Here is a 19,862-nt window from a genome sequence, read left to right on the forward strand (position 1 = left end):
TGCTCCTGAATGACTGAATGAACACCAGAGTGCCAACAAATCAGCGCAGATGCTCACATGAATCACCTTTTTCTTTCTTCTTTCTCAATCTGAGCCTCATTGAGCCACAGGTCTCTTCTATCCAGTTAGTGTTTACTGCGATTACAGAATGCTCCGGATCTCATGTGGAAACACGTGCACAGAGTGTACAGTACAGCTGTTTCCACCAAGTTTGGACCAGATGTTACATACTGTACTGTAGAGACAATTTTCAGTGTCACGGTCTGCTACATATGAAAAAAACAAAGTTTGAAAATTAAAAGATGTGATAAGATGTGTTTATTTATCATAAAATGCAGATTATTCAGTTATTTAATAAGTTTATAGGTTTATGCATATTATTAGTGTTTGGAGCTGATCTTCCTCCTCAGCCACCCACGCCCCCACTCCTCCTCCTCCGTTCCTTTCCTCCACCTCACCTGAAGAGAGGTGGAGTGCGGAGTTGGGTGACACGTGCCTCGCGCCACGCGGTCAGTAGGCTACTGGATTTTGGATAGTAGTGGTGGCGCGCGAGCTACGCAGCCGTGGGTCCCATCAGCCACAAGACAGGCTCTCAGCGCGCGCCAAACCCGAAGATAACGCGCGCCGACCGGACGGAGAGGAGGAGAGAAAAAGAGAGGACGAAAAGGAAGGAGGTCAGTCCACCCAGTCTGCTTCACCAAGGTAAATCTTTGTTTTTTTCACCACTTTGTATTGTGTGTGTGTGTGTTTTAATGATGACTGGATGCTTGTGGAGGAGACACGCAGTTACCACAGGAAGCTTTCTTTGTTGTCTTCTTTCATGTCGCGGTGTTAGACTGAGGTTACACTGAAAATGATGCAGTTTATTGCTCTCAGAAGAAGATTAAAATATCAAACAGACACTTTGTTCAGATGTACAGGCTGCAGGAAAAGTGTCGCATGCACCCGGCATCTGGTAAACGCAGCGCACACTTTATTTTATCCAACATCATTTTAGACGCTACTTCAAGCAGGCTTTAAAGCTTTGTTTTTATTTTTTTTGTACTTCTGTGGTGTCTTTTCTTTCTTTAGTAACATGAAACTCTAACAAAGCCTTTTACACAGAGCATCACATTGTGCTGGTTAATCCAGATGTAACGCATTTAAAGAAAGACACTTGTTCTCTTGTTTTCAAAGATGTCAAAAAAGAAATAATATTAATAATAATAATTGACAAACAGAGCTGTGGACTCAACAGGAAGCCACACATCTGTGAAAATAAGCGCACACAGCCGGCTGTGCAGCACTTTGCGCCAATTAGGACGCGGATAAACAGGATTTAGAAGAGCTGGATTCCACTACAATCTTGTTTAACAACACACTCAGGCTGAGTTCATTATTGACTAACTGTTCAGCATGGTGTGTGTGTGTGTGTGTGTGTGTGGGACTGCTTCAGCACCACGGACAGCGATTTGAGTTGAAGCCAAACATTAAACGGCAGGAGCAACAAACAGCTGGCTGGTTACACCACAGAGAGGAAATACCCAGCAGACACACTCCGGCTAAATGATAATGATTTGATTAAACACTGACCCAGACTGGCAATAACCACACATGTCAATGGATATGATATAATGTACTTAATTCCTAACAGATGCTGTGGAAGAGCACAGGTCATCAATGATCATAATTTTTATATTTGAAAAACATGAAAAAAACATGAAAAACATGTCAGGTATTGGAGTGGTTTTGTGATATGTTTACATACGATTGTGTTGAGGAAGCATTCTTAAACTGCATCTTTGTATTAATGGGAGTCTATCATGCAATGACAGGTATTCAGATTTGTATGGGCACTTAATTTTGAGCAGTCCACATCCACAAATTCATATTTCATAACAAAACTGTCCGGCTGCTTTCTAGTCTTTTTTAAAATGAGAATCACTTGTTGATGTGCAGATTGTATGTTCAAAGAAAGAGAAATGTGCCACTGTCCACTATAGAAGCTAAATCCTCGGTGTTGTCTTTAAACGTCTATATCGACTGATCCCATCATTAAAATGGCTCAGGCCTTCTTTTTAACTTTATGCAGAGCTGTATTTCAAAAGCTACAAACTGCTGGCTTGAGCCACACATTTAACTCCCCAGCTGTCAGTCTGTCAGTTTCTGTGTGTGTCATCTCTGGTAGGAAGTCTACATGCAGCTTAGCAGGACAGGCGTAATGGGCCGAGTTTCAAAGATTACGTATCGTCCAGAGACTGTGCTACAAAAAGGGCTTTAAAGCCTGTTTCATGTGTCCCGTCATTAAAATCATGGCGGCTTCCACTTTTTCTCTTGTACATTTGTGTCTTGTTAACTCCGGAATGCCGCTGTGTCACTTCAGCACACAGGAAAACACAGCTATAAGTGACCATTAATAAAAAAATATTAGCCCTAGTGTAGGATATTAAGGAGTGAGTTTGTGATTACCATGTTTATTTACACACAACAACCCTTTGTGCAGTATGTCTATTGACAGGAGGATGATTTGATTTCCTCAGGTATAACTTCACTTTACTATTTTTAGTACATGCATGAGGGAGGCTAAGCAAAACAAAGTGCAGTAAATAAGTGTTTCCCTGTAGCATCATGTTAGCGTCGTGGCTGCACATCGATGGTTTTACCCCCCGAAGAACATCCAGATGGGAATATCCTCAAAAAGTAAACACAGTGCTCTCTGGTGATCACAGCTGGGATCTGCTACATTTTTAAAAATCATCCACTTAGTTCTGTTGAGGTTACTCTGCAGGTAAATATGAAACATTTATCTTCAGATGTGGACTAATGGTTGTAGACTAGCTAATAGGATATAATAATAATATCTTTCAGGGACATGTTAAAACATATTAATTTATTTTTGATGACCTTGCTATTATTTTGTGTGTGTTGAAGATGTCTGCATGTCACATGTTTCCTCTCTGATACGTGTGTGTGTGTGTCTGTGTCTTTCTTCTGTTTTCTCGAGCCAACATGTTAAAAAAAAAAAAAAAAAACAACCAAAAACAAATAGGAAGCCTTTTTTCGGGGGACTCGCTCAACAGTCCATTCACGCTTAACTAATTCGGAGGCCTCTCTGTATAGCGTTGCCTGGCGACAGAGTCAAGTCAAGCACTTATAAATGGGAGACTTGTTCCTCAGAGTGAACATGAGGAAATGGATGTTATGGAGTCTTATTGCTGTGGGTCACTGTTTGTTTTTTAATGCCAGAGTGAATAGAATGGCCTCCTCTGTAGAGACCACTGCTGTGACTTTCACTTATTGAATTAAATAGACCTGCCTGCCTTCTTTGTCATGAATATGTCTGCATGAAATAACAATAATTGTCCAAGTAAATGGCTTCTAAATAATCATTTATGATCATCAAAAGATATTAGAGAATAAACTGACTGACAAGAAATCTCTACACACTCTTGTGACAGTGCTGAATAAAGAGATGACAGCTCAAAGCGAGAAATCATTTGCTAAAAGACATAAGGGGACTGCCTTTGGAGCAGCATGAAAGGCTTGGGCTATATCCAGAGCTGCCCCATTCAATTAACATGATTTGGCATTACAGAGGAGAGATGTGCTGTGTTTTGATGCAGACCACTCTGGAGTCTTGAGGGAAGAGAGCACCTCTTACATCAGGCCAGCTGGTTCAGCTATTTATGTGCTAATAGGAGACAACATAAAACAATCCATTTGACTGTTTTTGTGTTTTTTTTAATGTGCAGAGGAGGTGAGATTATGACTACATAAATTTTCACTTCATTCTCTGCCTTGACAGCTCAAACTCACACCACCGCTACCACCTGTCTCCGCTGTTTGCCAGATGAGGCTGTCTGGCCTGCAGCTGGGATTTGGCTTGAACTGCATGTAGTGTGTGTATTTTCTCTTTTTTTTGGTAGGCATGCCTTCTGGGGAGGGCTGAGGCATCTCCAAAATTAGACCGCTGAGAAATCATTCTAGCTTGTTAGCTCCCTACTGGAGGCCACCGTCGCTCAAAAATAATAAATGCACTGATATACAAGCACATATGGGAAAATGTGTTATTACATTAACTGTTAATATGAAAGCTGGTTGATCTATCTATCTATCTATCTATCTATCTATCTATCTATCTATCTATCTATCTATCTATCTATCTATCTATCTATCTATCTATCTATCTATCTATCTATCAACTGATCTCGTATCCTCACAGTGGTTTCATACATAGCTGCAGGATGTGGGGCTTGTGTAGGCCTGGTTCTATACAGCAGGGAGCTGTAATTCTGATATAAGGTGTAAGGAGTAATTCATTATTTATGGCTTGTAGTTCATAAGTTCTGATCCTTCACTCTGGCTGCATGCCAATGTGTCCCTGGGCCAGACACATAAAGTTGCTTGAGTTACAACTCTTTGAGTACCTCTCAGTACGTAGCAAAAAGTGCAATATAAATGTACAGTTTTATTTTAGTTATATATTCCTTGCAAAATAATAACCTGTAATACATTCCCTATGTAAATAGAGGCTCAAGTAAGAGACACACTTCACAAGTAAGATAAGCTGTGTGCTTATACAGCTGCGTCTGTGTGAGACTGCACACATGATGACTTTATGTGTGCCTACTGTTGACGTGTATAGTGTTTTCCCTTTTAGTGTGTTTGGCTTAGTATGGCTGATACTGTAAAGTCAGATCTCAGCCGGCCCTGTGATGGCGGGGGGGCTGCCAGCTTCACCCATCTGTGTCTGTGGCTTGATGACATATCTCCCTGTTCGTGCGTTGGACCGCTGCTCTCGTCCTCGGGCTCCTCCAACTAGCCCTGGCAACATCAACCAACAGGAACTAACTCACACAGTTGCCTGTCTGCATCAGAGGCAACAGAGGGACCGCACTAACAGCCACGCTCTTACAGCCACAGTAACTGGGTCAATAAGCATGCCAAAGGAGATCCATGTGACACACTGACAAACCTTCGACAGAGATGAATACACACATTTAAATGAGGGTGTCAGCTGTGCTTTTTTTTAATCATAACAACCTAATTTGAAGCTCAGCCTGTGTTTGACTTTTGTCATGTAAGACAAAGGTCACAAGCCTGAACAGTTAGTCATCATGTCTACCCAAATAACGTGTGCACACAGACGACACACACACAGGAAACATGGCATCAAAAGGCCTTTTCTTCTGCCAGTCTTTGTTTTACAGTATGCTGCTCAACAGCTGAAAAGTCCTTTTAGATTTACAAACGTTGGAAATGGTATTTTTGGCAGTGAGCTGTTTAAATTCAAGCTGACAGGACATTCGGTGCACATTAAGAAAACACACAATAGAGGAATTGCCCTACTTTTTGCGATGATGTGACCTTTACTGTAGCAGTGCTGTATACCGCTGCCTAACGTGACACTAACATGGCCTCAGGCCCCCTGGTGGCATTGTTTACTATCACATTAATAGTGGAGAATGTAATCACTATTTGTTAAGTTTAAAAATATGTTTAACAATTTTAGACGTTGTAGGTCTCCTGTGAACTCGTTTTTTAAACAACAACTGCAAAGCTCATGCACAATTCATGGTAATGTTTAGGCAGAGTGGTCTCTAGTCACAGGTGTTTGAAGAAAACACTGATATTTATGCAGGAGAGAGAAGGGTTTTGTATCCCAGCGCCAGCAAGCAGAGAGCGCTTTGGTCTCAGTGGCTTTGAACATTTAATGAGAAATGTTGCTCAGATGAAAACAAAACCTTTTTGTCTCTCAGCTGAGATCAGCCATGATTTTCAGTCCTATAGACGTCATAACAATGATAGAATTACTAGTATTCATGAAGGGATAAATATGTTTGTGTGTGTGTGTGTGTGTCCACTCTTCTTTTAGAGGTCTGACCCAAAACCTCTGTCCATAACACAGCTATATTCACATGCATGGCACCTGGTCTTCCTGATGTTCCAACTTCTCCCACAAACGTTTTGACTTCTCAAATGTGCCATGCCCCTGAGACCTCTAAACTAAATATGCACCAAAGCACTTAGTGTTGTGGGGCTTCTTGCTAGCATGGCTGGTAATAAACAGAAGCTATGATGATTATTTTTTTCACTATTTGGTTAAATTAGCCAAGAAAAACAACACATTACAAGGCAACACTCTCTCATCTGCTAGTGCTCTGACCAATGTTGTCATTTTCCCAGAGAAAATGGGCAAATGAGCATTTTTCAAACCTCTATGTTGAAACTTCTCTCATTAAAACTCTTTGGAATGAAGACATCGTAGGTTGTATATGTGGGCAGTCCTACACTAAATGACTTTCCATCTCTATTTTAGCCTTGCAGCCCTCCAGAGTATTTGAATTACATGCTTATAAATGTGACAAATCGGGAATGGAGTCAGACTTCTTTTTTGGTAGCTACTGTTAATTTGCACCACATCCCAGACCAGCTGTTAATAGTGTGTGACTGGCAATTAGAAGCTCTTAAATAATCAGTGACACTACATGTTGCTAAAAATAAGTAACCACATTACTTTAACGTGTGCTGCTTAATACAGTAATTTGTAGGGAATCGTAGAAGGCCATATTGCCATCACCGCTTCAGCATGTGCTTTTTGTGCGACAGAAAACAGCCCTGTGGGCAGGTGCAGCGCATTAAAAAGGCCTATTGAATGGAAAGCATCAGTCTAGTTGCTTGATATTAAATGACTGAAAATAGAGCCTTTACAGCATAAATGAATGGCCACTGATTGCACCGTGGCTAAGAATAGCTGAGGTAATAGTCGCTTCTCATTAATGCTGCTCCTTTGTGCTTTAGTGAACTCCGATTGCTTATGCATGCATCCCAGCGGGTCCCAATCACCATCAGTCTTTCTCGCACCACGCGATGACCTAAAGGGTTACAGGTCCGAGGTGGGCTAAGCCTCAAGAGACAGAGAAAAGATATTCAGGCAACACTTTAAGAAACTGTTATTAGGACAAATAAAGAGACCACAGTATGGCACTGCTATACTTTGCCTATTGTACAAAAAGTGAGACCAAAATATTCACTCACTTCTTTCTCACAGACACTGCCCTGTTGAGGGAAGACGCCATCTTGGAACAAAAGTCTGCACATTAGAGGTTGAGAGTTGAAGCTGCTAGTCACTGTTCTGCCCAAACACCCCATTTATATGTTGAGTACACCCCTCCTTTAACTCTTTGTGTAACTTGGTTGCTTGGCTGCTGACCATAATGTCACTTCTTTAATACAAATATACTAAAAAAATAATGACTTGGGCAGATCAGCATAATAAGAACTAGCTAACAGGTCTCTGGGAAACATGTTTGAGTAGGGTCTGTATCCCATCCACTTACATGGAGGAGACAGCGTTTATGAGGTGTTTTGGCCTCACTTGTTATGTTGTCCATCTCTGTATACAGTCTGTGAGTGTGACATAAAATTATAGAATCTGATTTGGATGGGTGTTCATACCCCCCCCCCCTCCTCTCCCCCAACCACAATCTTCATCCTTTGTCTTTTCTGTAGAGGTCTGATGCAAACTGGCAGTTGCGTGAAGATCCTGCAGCTTTGTTCCACAGAGGGTTTTACATCCAGTCCTGATACATGCAGAGCTGCATGCCCAATGCCAGCAATCTTATGACTGGTTCAAAATCCTTTCACATGTTCCCTCCATCTTGCCAGTGTCACAGTGGGTGCTCAATGTGGCAACACACTGAGAACTCATTATGTAAAATCAGCTCCTTTCAACATGTGTCCCAAGCTCCCAGCTCTTCAGTTTCCGGCGAACAGATCCACCGCTTTGTGGTGACGAGCACACACTTTCATATGCTGACACACACTGTGTACCATCTGCAGCACTGCATCAGAGAGGAAGTGGAGTTATATCAGATATTAGGGGTTGAACCAGACAATGAAAGAAACTCGATTTTATAATAAAACTTTCTCGCTGCTATGAATATTGCAGGTTTTTTGGCTTGAGGCGAAAGGGAGAGAGCAGTCGAGTGAAAATGTTCTTTTCTGAACATGCCCCACTGCACCTTTGGCCCTGCACAACAGGGTTATTTAAATACTTTCCACAGATTCAGCTTAGAGAAAGAATGCCCCCTGTTGTAATGTCTGCTATTATATTCATTATACCTTCTCTCTCTCTCTCTTTTCTTTCCCAGCTCCCCTTTCTGCCGGCAGTGCCCCCCTCCCCCTGCTGTTGAGGCTGTGGTATGAGCCTATGTGGCAGGAAGGCGCTGACGTTGCTGAGCAGCGTGTTCGCTGTTTGCGGCCTCGGCCTGCTGGGGATCGCCGTGAGCACGGACTACTGGCTCTACCTGGAGGAGGGAGTCATTCTCCCCCTCAACCAGAGCACAGAGATACGCATGTCCCTCCACTCGGGGCTCTGGAGGGTTTGCTTCTTGGCTGGTGAGTTGGGATCAGAAAGTCAGAAACAGAGGACCTGCACTTATTAATTTGATTGTCCTTACTGCTAAATACATTCAGTGAGACATGTGTGTAACATAATGCTGTTTGACAAAGCAATAAATGCACGGAAACATCTCAATGAAATCTATAATTCATACAAAGAGCTGTTGGAAATACTGTGTGCTCTCCTTCCTCACTTCTTACCTTCTCTGTAAACTGCTGCAAGTACAGAAGACCTGAAGCCTTTCCTTCATGTTTGAGCACCTAGAATGATTCTTTTGCAGCGTGCCTTCACCTCTGTGTAGCTTTACCTTTTTCTCCTCAGTTTGTGATCTTCTATGCTGCACCCTTCAAAGTGACATTTGTTTTTATTCCAACTGATGGATGCCTTTCCAGCATTTCTTTCCTCGTGACTTGCCTGATGGCTGACATTCTGAGGCACCTTGTATTGATGCAGAAACCTCCTTCTGCTCCTTGACTGTCTTTTTTTCTTCCTCCCTTTGCACCTACCTGCAAAAAAAAACAATCCTGAAGAAAAGCACATTGCATGGTTAAGCACCTCCAGGACTTTACCCAGTTCAGCTGTCACAAAGGCATGATGTTGATTAGATGAGAGAAACACTAACAGTTAGTTTTTAATTTTTTTTCTTAGAGACACAAGCCTCCAGACACGTGTTGTCCCAGAGTAAACCAGGTATCATTTTATTCTCATATACCATTGTGCTCCCTCTGGTACAAGCAACAGTATTATTGGAATGTGCTGTATTGATTTTGTTGGATGTGAAGGTGTGGATGCTATTTCACTGACAGTGGTATCTCTCTTATCCTAAAATGCTCCCTGTAGAAACAAAATGAAGCTGAAAGATTGGGTAACTATCGGTTGTATCTGTTAAATATGATACAAATACAAATCTGAACACCCTGAAATGTGATTTTCGTGTGTTGCTGTGTCATCTTCTGCAGGGCCTCAGGTGGTACTAATATGTCTTTATAGACGGTTCCATATTTTTTTCATTGAATATGTTAGAGTGAGTGTTTGGATAATGTTTAAATTAACCTTTTGTGCCACTGGCCTGCTTTATGCTGTTTTAGGGTTAATGGGTCGGTGGTGGTGAGCATGCTGTGATTAGGTAACTGATGTTTTCCTGCTGTGTAGAAGGGCATTGCTATAAATTAACTAATGGTTCAGTGTGTCTGTTTAGGGGCAATTGAGTGGCCTTATTGCCACAACTTAACTGTTGTGGTGAACAGTGTTTGACCCAGAAACGATGACCGCTCGCTATCAGAGCAGTAGCTACCAGTTAATGTGATCAATTTGAACAGCGTTTTGACTCGTATTGATGCTCATCGGGTGTTTTCACTTTTAGCCTTTCATTCAGTGTGGAGGATCTTAAATTACTGATGTCTTTGAATACTGCTAGGGGGAGTATGACCAACTGTTTTTTAGACTGAGGGTAGGGGTGGGCGATATGGCAAAAATTTTATATCACGATTCTTTAATGATAAAATCACGATCTCGATTTTATCACGATTTGTTTTTACATTGACACTAATTTGCATGTTTCTGTGTAAATGACGTCAGGTAGCGTACTGTCAACTCTCAAAAACTATCAGTAGATTTTAAAGGCAAACAACAACTCTGATAACGTGCAGTCAGTATTCGTTTTCAATAAACATGAAAATTTTAATAATTTACGAAACAAAATTCAAATAGGTTAAAAAGAAGACTAATGTAGTTCTGTAAAGTATTATTCAACAGTCATTTAAACAGACTGAAGTGTGCCTCCTAGGGTTAAACAATAAATACAGTATTGAGACTTAAGTAACTCCTGAAGTTCAATGTGATTTAGAACAAATGATCAAACTTTAATGGGAATATATCTAAGGACAAACGGAGCTGCTGCTGTCAGCTCTGTCCACCGTTTACTAGAGTCCTCATGGAGCCTCTTCATCAAATGCCTGCGTTATTGTTTTGGTGACGTCATCAGCTGTTGCCTCTGTCTGCATCTGATGTACACACGCGGCCCTCCCACTACACACACACACACACACACACCTACACACACACACGTAGAAGAGCTGCTGACGGCACAACAGCAGCGAACCTGAATATAACGAGCTGGTAATGTTCAGAGAGGTGGGCGCGTACGCGCTCGTAGCATTATAGCACGCGGCCCTTCCACTGCGACACACGTCGCGCGCAAACAAACACACAGGCTTAGAACACGCGCAGTACTGAACATAAAGGTGGAGTTCGTTTTACAGACCAGTTCCTCCGTTCTCTTTTCGTTTTCAGCCGTAGCTTCCTAACAGGGAGGCTGTCATTGGTTGGTCGTGTTCACATTAAGCGCACTGAGAGTTGGCCGAGTGAAAAAAACTCATGCGTCTGCGCGAACATAGAACTGCAAATAATAGAACGTGCTCTATGGACGATAAAACGATCTCTCCGTTCTGGTAGATCGCCGATACGTTCAAATCCTTCACGATCATTTATCGTCAAATCGCACAGCCCTAACTGAGGGCTGTGTCCACCATTTTCAAACAATCAATCCAAACAGTAGAAACACCCAGAGTCTCCAGCTCCAAAAGAAAGCTGATGCAATGTTTGTGCAATGTGTTTACTGGGATGCTGCTGGTGGACTACCTGAAAAAAGGCTCACACTACTGCTAATTTAAGAAATTCTTTTAAAAAAAAGGAAATACAGCGCTCTAACCCACAAGTTGACCGACATAATGTTAACTATTCAGTGTCATCTGTGAAACTTTTGTGCTGAAACACAGAATATCACCTTGTCCAACACCTCATAGTGCGTGTGGGGTTAATGAAGTGACATCAGTTAGTGCCAGACTCTGTGCTGTATGTGTTTAAAGTGCTAAAGGGAAAGGTGCTAAAACCGAATGCTGGGTGTTCCTCACACAAATACTGACAGCAGAAAATATGCATAACATTAAACAAACTGTTGAATCTGAGTTCTCCTGCAGCCCGACGCCTTGTTCAACACCCCCACTGATGATGTACTGATTGATTCCTGATTTGTGGGAACATTTGTTAAATATGATGTCTCTCCTGTCCTTGGTTGTAGGTGAGGAGAAAGGGAGGTGTTTTACCATTGAGTATGTGATGCCTACTAATGTCCAGATGACCTCTGAGTCCACTGTTAGTGTGCTCAGTAAGTATAACAACAACAACACACACTTGTGTTTTTTCATTCTAAGGAGAGTTTATTTGAGGTTGGATATCTAAAGATGATTTTACTGGGCAAGTTTGCAATCCAAAGTTTAGCCAAGTGAAGGGTTCCACTGAGGTTAATAAGGCCTTCTCTGGTCCACTTAGCTGGAATTGAAAACCCAGTAGGGGTCTGGCTGTAAGTGCTACAGTCTCCCTTTTACATCTGGGCCTTAGCTTGATCTCACAGTAGGGTGGCCATTCCATTGTAGACCCTCTAACCCTGTAAAATATACAGTAGGATGAAGAAAACTTTACACTATCAGAACAGAATGGGGGACGACTTACTGATCAGTTATTTTCTTTCTTTCATCCCAGAGATGATCCGTTCGGCCACTCCCTTTCCTCTGGTCAGCCTCTTCTTCATGTTCATTGGCTTTGTGCTCAGTAACATCGGCCATATTCGACCACATCGCACCATTCTGGCCTTTGTTTCTGGAATCTTCTTCATCCTGTCAGGTACACAAATTGTTGTTTTCAATAAAGATGACAAGATCAATATTTAATTACAACAGCAGCTACCTGTTTGGTGTTATTGTGCTTTTTTTTTTACATAATCTGTCTGTGCCCGCCTCCCACAGGTCTGTCTCTGGTTGTCGGTCTGGTGTTGTACATCTCCAACATTAATGATGAAATGTTGAACAGGACCAAAACTAATGAGGCCTACTTCAGCTACAAGTACGGCTGGTCGTTTGCGTTTGCAGCCATCTCCTTCCTGCTCACAGAGGTAACATTCACTCTGGCACCAACTTTCATTGGCTAGAATACAAATGAGACATTTAACATTTGCACAGTGGTTAAAAGTGATTGTGTTTAAACGTATGCTGTCTATCATCTCCATCACTTCCAGACGGCAGGCGTCATGTCAGTGTACCTGTTCATGAAGCGCTACACAGCAGAGGAGATGTACAGGCCCCATCAGGGCTTCTACCGGCCCCGCCTCAGCAACTGCTCAGATTACTCCGGCCAGTTCCTCCATCCAGACGCCTGGGCCGGGCGTGGCCGCAGTCCCTCCTCCATCTCCTCTGAGGCCTCCCTGCAGATGAACTCCTCCCACTATCCTGCTCTTCTCAAGTGTCCAGAGTACGAACAAATGTCCTCCTCGCCCTGCTGAAGCAAAGGATGAGTGGTTGTGTTGGTACTGTTGAGGTCATTTTGATCTGCCCAATAATAATAATAACATACAATAATTTGTTATTATCCAGCTCTTAGCTTCAGGTGTTCTGACTCTTCACGCTCCCTACTGAAGATTTTTATTTACACTATTGGTTTTGTAGGGAGTGAAACTTAAGTTAAAGCTTAAAGCCACTTCACCTTGTTTCCAGACAGTCTTGAGTTCAGGTAGCACTGTTAGAGGATGAGAAAGGAAATAATTTGACGATTTGGCGGTACTTTTAGTCTTTGGTGACAGGGGAGTTTAGAATAGAGGATAGAAGTGGATCGTTTATTTGTAACGGTCATGTTGTAGAGTCTGCAGGTTTAAAACCAAATACAACATCCCATCAAGTAAACATGTAAAAAAAACATCTTTAATTGTAACATCACTGAACTAAAAGTGCCAACAGATGATTCATAAAGGGTTTCAGTGCTGAAGCTTGATTCTCTGCACAGGGTACACAGGTAGCGCTCCATTGTTTCCGATTAAAACTCTTCTCAGCTACAGAGTATAGTGCAGAAAATAAATCCGTTTTTGTTGTGGTGTTTTCAGAGTGAAGCTAGAATTCAGCGTCGTCAGGCTCAGAGGTGCAGAGGACATGAATTACACAATAGATCAGAATTTCAAGCAACGAATAATTTAAGAAACAAACTGCTACAAGAGTTGGAAGTAAGATGGTGTTTAACCTCCCATGTGAACTTTTACAGAATTTCTTCTTTTTTTCTTTTTTTTTTACATTTGCAGATCTCAGTAAAGAACGCATCTTTCCTATGTTCATTATTTGCAGAGCTGGAGTTTTTCTAAAGTTTTTAAGCAGTAGCTGAGATTTTTTTTTTGTATTGACATACGTTGTGTATTATGTGGTTATTAATATTCTGTGTAAATTCTTTATTTAAAGCTTGTCTGCTTGGTCTCAGCAGTACTGACCCCAATTATTATTATTATATTGCGTGTCCACTCATATAAGGTCTGAGTCAAAATATGTTAATGACTGTATAGACTTTGAGTGTATTGCTGTACATTCCTGTAAAGAAATCAAAGAAAACTAAATTAATGCTTTATATGGACACATCGTGAAAAGCCACACAAGACAAACATGCATTTTGACCAAAACTCTGATTGTTGTGAAGTTATAAGTGAGAAGAGAAAGCCAAAGAGGAGCGGAGGAAGGCTGAGGGCATTTGATGTAGAATGTGACTGAGTCGGATGAGACGCTACTTTCATTGTGAATGTAAAAAAGGAAAAAAACTTTAAATTAGATTCCTTTAGATAGAGTAAAATACCTCACATTAACCCAAATTATAGATACATATTTTTGTAATTTACCCCCTCGTAATAAATTCTTAGATGTTTAACATGCAAACAAACAATCCTTTGATTGTGCCGAGAAAGATTACAGGACGAGCAGGGAAGTGTTGAATATTTACATTTCAAGTGTGAGCAAACATATTACACAAATACATTTTTTGTCTTGTGCCATAACTTTACATTAGTTTGATATAAAATGATTGTGAGTATGTAATGTTGCATGGTGTGAACTACACATATTATTTTATTGGCATGCAACATTTCATCACCTGCACAACAACTAATAAACACAACTTTTACTCTCAATCAGTTACAGTTGCAAACACTGTAAAGGGACATTTTATTCATTCATTTTAAACACTGTAAATATCAACTCATTAGTGTGTATATAGACTTGTTTTTGTTTTTTATAGAAGGCAGTATTTGTAAAGACTATGGTTGTGTTGTGGGTAGATTCATCCGCAGTATGTCTGACAGCTGCTTTGCCTCCTGCATCACATCCAGAATGTGAGCTTTTTTTTGCATAATGATATGCTTACATAAATGTAAAGTATTCCAATGGTGTCATAGTCAGACATAAAATGTCAATATATATGTGTATTTTTACAACCAGTCATATTCATGATGTTTAATGTGCAATGAACAGTGTATATGCTTAATGAAATAAAATTAATGGGATTTGATTAACACTGCCCATGTTTCTTATTTAACTGTTTATCATAGTGCTAAAGGATGATGTCATCACTCATTGGTTAAATTAATATTTTTAAAGAGCCTCTACAAATAGTGTAGGAGCCACAGGTTGATTTAATTTAGGGCGTGGTCAGCTGGAAGACAGTCTTGACCTCACTTCCTGCAAGTGAACATAGGCCTCACCCCTTTTTATTATTGTTGCACAATCCATAGTTTATCTTTGTGATCTTGGTTTTGTTTTAAGAATTAATTATGAATACTTATCAATTTTGAATGGACCTTTTGTGAATTTTGGATTTTTTTATTATTATTTATTGAGGGGACTGTGTGAATAAATTAAACAAATCTATATACATGTGTTAAAAATGCCATTATTGAAGTCCCTTAGTAGTTTAAGACATGTATGACCTCAAAATCGTAAAAAATATGATAAAATATTAAGCACACAGATGCACAAATTCAGACAAAAAACAACAGAAGTGAATTATTTTGTGCAAAAAAACACCCAAAGAGTTGAAGTGCAGGTGCACATGAGGAGAGCTTTACAGAGAATTAAGGTTGATTTGTAGCAAAATGTCACCCCCTATTGGCACAGAGTGGAAATGCATGTCATCAACATGATGTAGATTAAACCACAGAATATAAACCACTGATCAGAAATGTAATTAATTTTATAATATACTGTCAAATTTGCTTTGTTTGGCAAATGTGAGTAACCTCTCATATGAAGTGTCAGAGCACGTGCAGTGAAGCAGTGATAGGGTCAGAGCTGTGTTACAGGAAGTTCGACACAGTGCCAGTGCGAAACAGCCCTGTCCTGATGCTGCGCGCTGGCTCTCACCCATCTGTGTGAATGAGATGTAATGGGGGTTATCAGCAGGATGGAAAGCGCTAATCTGCATCACATGCTGATGTGCCCACAAAATGAACAATCTGTTTTATGTATTGACCTGATGAACTGACACATCCCCCAAATTGATTACCCCCAGTGATGAAACCATTTGTTCCAAATGTCTCTGCTGGTGGGCATTAACAACATGTTTTGTGCTGTGCTCTCATTTGAACTCATCAGCATTCCCTGTCCACTGTATGCATAATTAAATCAGAAAATGAATAGGCTCATTGCCAGAGTGAACACATTTTCTGCTCCTCTTTAGGAAATGGATGAAAAAGAGACCTACTGCAACACAACACCTCCATCTAGTGTCCTCTTCGTGATAACGCACCACCATTTCATTTTTTGCTGACATGCATCTGCCTTTGTACAAAATATTAAGCCCCAAATATAAATCATCAAAGTCTTGGGAGGAGGAAGAAGGAAAGGTTCACGTTAGGTGGATGAAGACTGGGTGTGTGTCTGTTTTACACAACATGAAAGCTACTGATTGACGACTGATATGTGCAGCTTTAGACCAACTGTGGAGCCCTTGCTCTTTAAATCTATGACAGAAACAAATGAAGGTCTTTTAAGATTAGGACCGTGATAAAAAGACAACTGGGAGGTTTTTTTTTTTACAGGAAGAAAATGCTGCTTTGGGATAAAAAAATAAAAAAACCTAACAGGAGATTGCAGAGAAGTAATTGAATTGTTTGTTTATATAAATTACAAACAGCCAGAGCAGCTGCTTCTCCTGCTGGAAGAACAATGAGAACATTTTTTCCATCATATCATGACGAAGCTGCTTTATTTAGTAAAAAAATAATAGTGTACATAAAAGAAGAACTAAGCTTTTATTTTATTTTGAAACTAGTACCTAACTAATAGCACACACACACACACACACACACACACACACACACCTGCAGAGACTGTCAAGGAATAAAGTTTTAAAAACTTCAAACAGCAGAGCTCATGGTGCTGCAGACGAGGTTTGATGTAAATGACAGAAAAGTGAGGGAGTTGTTGTTTTATTGTCTCTGTTGTTTGCATTTTTGTGTCTTGAATGAGCAGTGGAGAAATGACCAGAAATTGACATGATGAAGGTCACCAGTCAGAGTCAAGCTGGTCAAGACGTGTGCATTATATGACCAATGCTCCAGAAACATATGAGGAGAAAGAGGTGGTACATAGTGAGATAAGCACACAAACTAATGCCTTTTCACTATCAAACCTTTTACTATTTAATGACATAAACTCCATTCATCTGCTTGTTGTTTTTTTTAAATGATTGTCAAATCAATTACAGACACTGTAACCTTATTTGAAGATTAAACAGCTTCCTGAAACACTCAGAGAGAATGCCTTTGCTTTTAATCACTGATGTGGAGCAGCCAGATTCAAAGCCTGATTGGAGTCAAGGGACTTTTTAAATTAGCCTTTGAAGATCAGCCCTGTGCGATGCACCACTTTACAAATCCTCTAAACCACCCACAGTACTCACTGACCTAAACATGCAGGGCTTTTAAAAGTCAGCAGATGGTCCTGAAGCCGCCAAGGGACTGGATGTCTTAGTGCTAAAAGGTTAGCATTATATATATAAATCAGGTAACTGCTTCCAAGATAGATAGATATTCTTCATTTAATGCCACAATCAAAGCAAAGCCCCTGCTAGGTTCACATGCTTAGACAATAAAGTTTCTCCAAAATGTATTGTGTGTAGCCTGACTTTGAGGTAGCAACCAACTCATTTTAGTGACTTTTCCTTTCCCTGTGTGTTGTTCTCAGATTCCCACATGCCACCCTTCAGAACTGTGAGCAATAGAGTCTAAAACCACCAGCATACAACCTGTTTCTTCATTTAAATCACTGGGCCTCTGTGTCCTTCATGTTAGTGTAAGAAAGAGGAGAAAGAGAAGAACTGCTGGTGCAAACTGCATCTTGTCATAGCACAGTTAGTCTCTGGCAGCCTGAGGGCTGAGTCTGTGTTTGCTTTCTTTTAGCCCAATCTCATATGCTCTTTATCTCTCTCTTCTGCTCCAGGCGCTGTCTGCACAACACTGTGTGTGCGGCTGCAGCAGGCAGCAGTCGTGTGTTTGCTTTGCCTCATCTTAAACCCTAAGCCAAAAGCACAAAGAAGAAGGAGAACACGGTGCAGAGGGCCGAGTTTTCAACCTATAGCAGAGAAGTACAGTGCCATTCATTTTATTGCAGTTTAACTTATTTTCCTGTTTTTATATTTTAACAGTTTATTCATATGTGCTCTGTTTATTCCTTTTATTAAGAATCATTACATACTGACTATTTTTAGTGTTATTTCTGGTTCAAATTGGGCCGTTTTGTGTGGAGTTTCCTTCATCTCACATACCAAAGCAGTACAAGTAAGGTTAAATGAGGACTCTAAATTAGCCATAGTTGTGAGTGTGAGAGTGACTAGCTGTCTGTCTCTCTGTATTAGCCCTGTGATAGACTGACGACCTGTTCAGGGTCTACACAGCCGCTCACCCACTGATAGCTCCTCCAGTCCCAGTGTGACCCTGTAGTACAGAACAAAGCAGGTCAGTCACTCGTAAAGCACCTTGAACAGCACCTGATTTGCCTGAAAGGTGTTATGTAAATAAAGCTTGACATTAGTTTTGTATGTAGTCCATTTCAGACTGTATCTGAAAACATTACACTGATGAGGACGGCTTCAGAGATGAAGAGATAAAAACAACTCATATCAAAACTCTGAGTGCTGCTCAATGTTTGGTCTCAGATGCCTAAAATAATATTCTTTGAATTGGAGCTGAACTTTCACCACATGTCTCAGCTGGTATATGTAACTCCTTTTGCACATTTGTAGTTGTAATGTTCCCTCTTTTCTTGCATCTGACGGTCTTTCATGCTTGACTCGCTTGGGCTTGCTTTTTTCCTCATTTCCTTTTCAAAGGGAAACTAAATCTAAAAGCTTCTGCCTTCACCCTACAATTTCACCAAAATCAGTCTGAATTTGGACATAAATCATTTCAAAGGAATAAACTAATTACTTCCTTGATAAGGACTAATTTACTTTTTAAATAGCCTTGGCATTTTGACACAAACGCTGTGCAGCAGGCAGTCATGTTTCTCACTGGGTAGGCCAGACCAGCTACGGTAGCTATGATCCAAAGTGCAAAAAGTAGTTAAAACACATTGTCAACACTTAAAGGTGTCATGTTTCTAAGGCAAGTTCAGAGGTTCACAGTGAGGTCGCTCTTGGCAACGAAGAACAGAAAGAGGGAAGCTGGCGGAGGAGACATCAGAACCAAATGACAGGCTGTGCCAGCACCCTCTCTAGTTAAACAGGAACAATGGAGGAGCTGCAAAGCGGAGACAGGAAGAAGTGCAGTTGAAAAGAACTTCAGAAAATGTTGATGATGAGAATTAAATTCATTAACCAGTGCCTCCTGCGCTCTCATTTCCACAGCTAATTTAGCCAGGCAAGGCTGAAAAAATCCCTGCATGTCGATTGCACAAAGACACAACAGCAGTCAGACACATCTCGTCAGGATGCAGAAACAGCCCAAGGACAATATCCTTGGAAGCCAAACCACACAGGGCATATATGCAGGGAAGAATCACAGACACACAGACTAAAGATGAAGTGGGGCAGCATGGCTGGAACAGCAGCCTTTCTCTCAGTGTCAGTGGGAAAAAGAAGATCGCTCCAACAAAACAGACCCCCGACCGCAAATAGCCGAGGCCCTATTAAAGTGACAGACACAGCACCAGGCTTTCTAAGACTCCTTTCAATTAACATCAAGAGTGAGTTTGCTGTCTTACTCTTCAGTGTTTTATGTGCTCCATGACCTTGGACGCAGTCTGCTCAAAGATAAATCTGATGCATGAATAGATTACAGTGTGAGTGGTGATTGAAAAGCTTTGATGAGGTATACATGTGTCAATTCTCCAAAGAGCCTCACAGAGACATGGTGGCGACAGTATAGGTGCTCTCTTTCTCCCAGCATGGTGGAGACGTGGGCCACTGAATTCAAATGTGGATGACACTTGGCTTGGAAAACACCCACAGCATCTCTCAAACATTATACAAACTGAAAGCCCACTCTGCTTCATCCCAGCCTCGCCTTCATCTCCTCATGTTCAAATATAAGAAACTGTGAACCCATATTCCTATTACTCCTTCACCTTAATCCACTTCTCTTGCCTTTCTCCTAATGATCATCATCCTGTCCTATTTTCAG

The 19,862-nt window shown here is 41.0% G+C and overlaps 1 protein-coding gene across 1 annotated transcript; it reads left to right on the top strand.

Moving 5' to 3' along the window:
- The first annotated feature begins 567 nt into the window (after positions 1-567).
- Positions 568-12,719, top strand: LOC114443526 (voltage-dependent calcium channel gamma-5 subunit). Its single transcript, XM_028417642.1, has 6 exons — positions 568-702; positions 8,133-8,379; positions 11,463-11,549; positions 11,924-12,064; positions 12,187-12,332; positions 12,456-12,719. Exons 2-6 carry the CDS (start codon positions 8,184-8,186, stop codon positions 12,717-12,719), a joined length of 834 nt encoding a protein of 277 aa, XP_028273443.1. The 5' UTR covers positions 568-702; positions 8,133-8,183.
- Positions 12,720-19,862: the final 7,143 nt, after the last annotated feature.

Source organism: Parambassis ranga, chromosome 1, assembly GCF_900634625.1.
Source record: "Parambassis ranga chromosome 1, fParRan2.1, whole genome shotgun sequence".
Classification (NCBI taxonomy): Eukaryota; Metazoa; Chordata; class Actinopteri; family Ambassidae; genus Parambassis; species Parambassis ranga.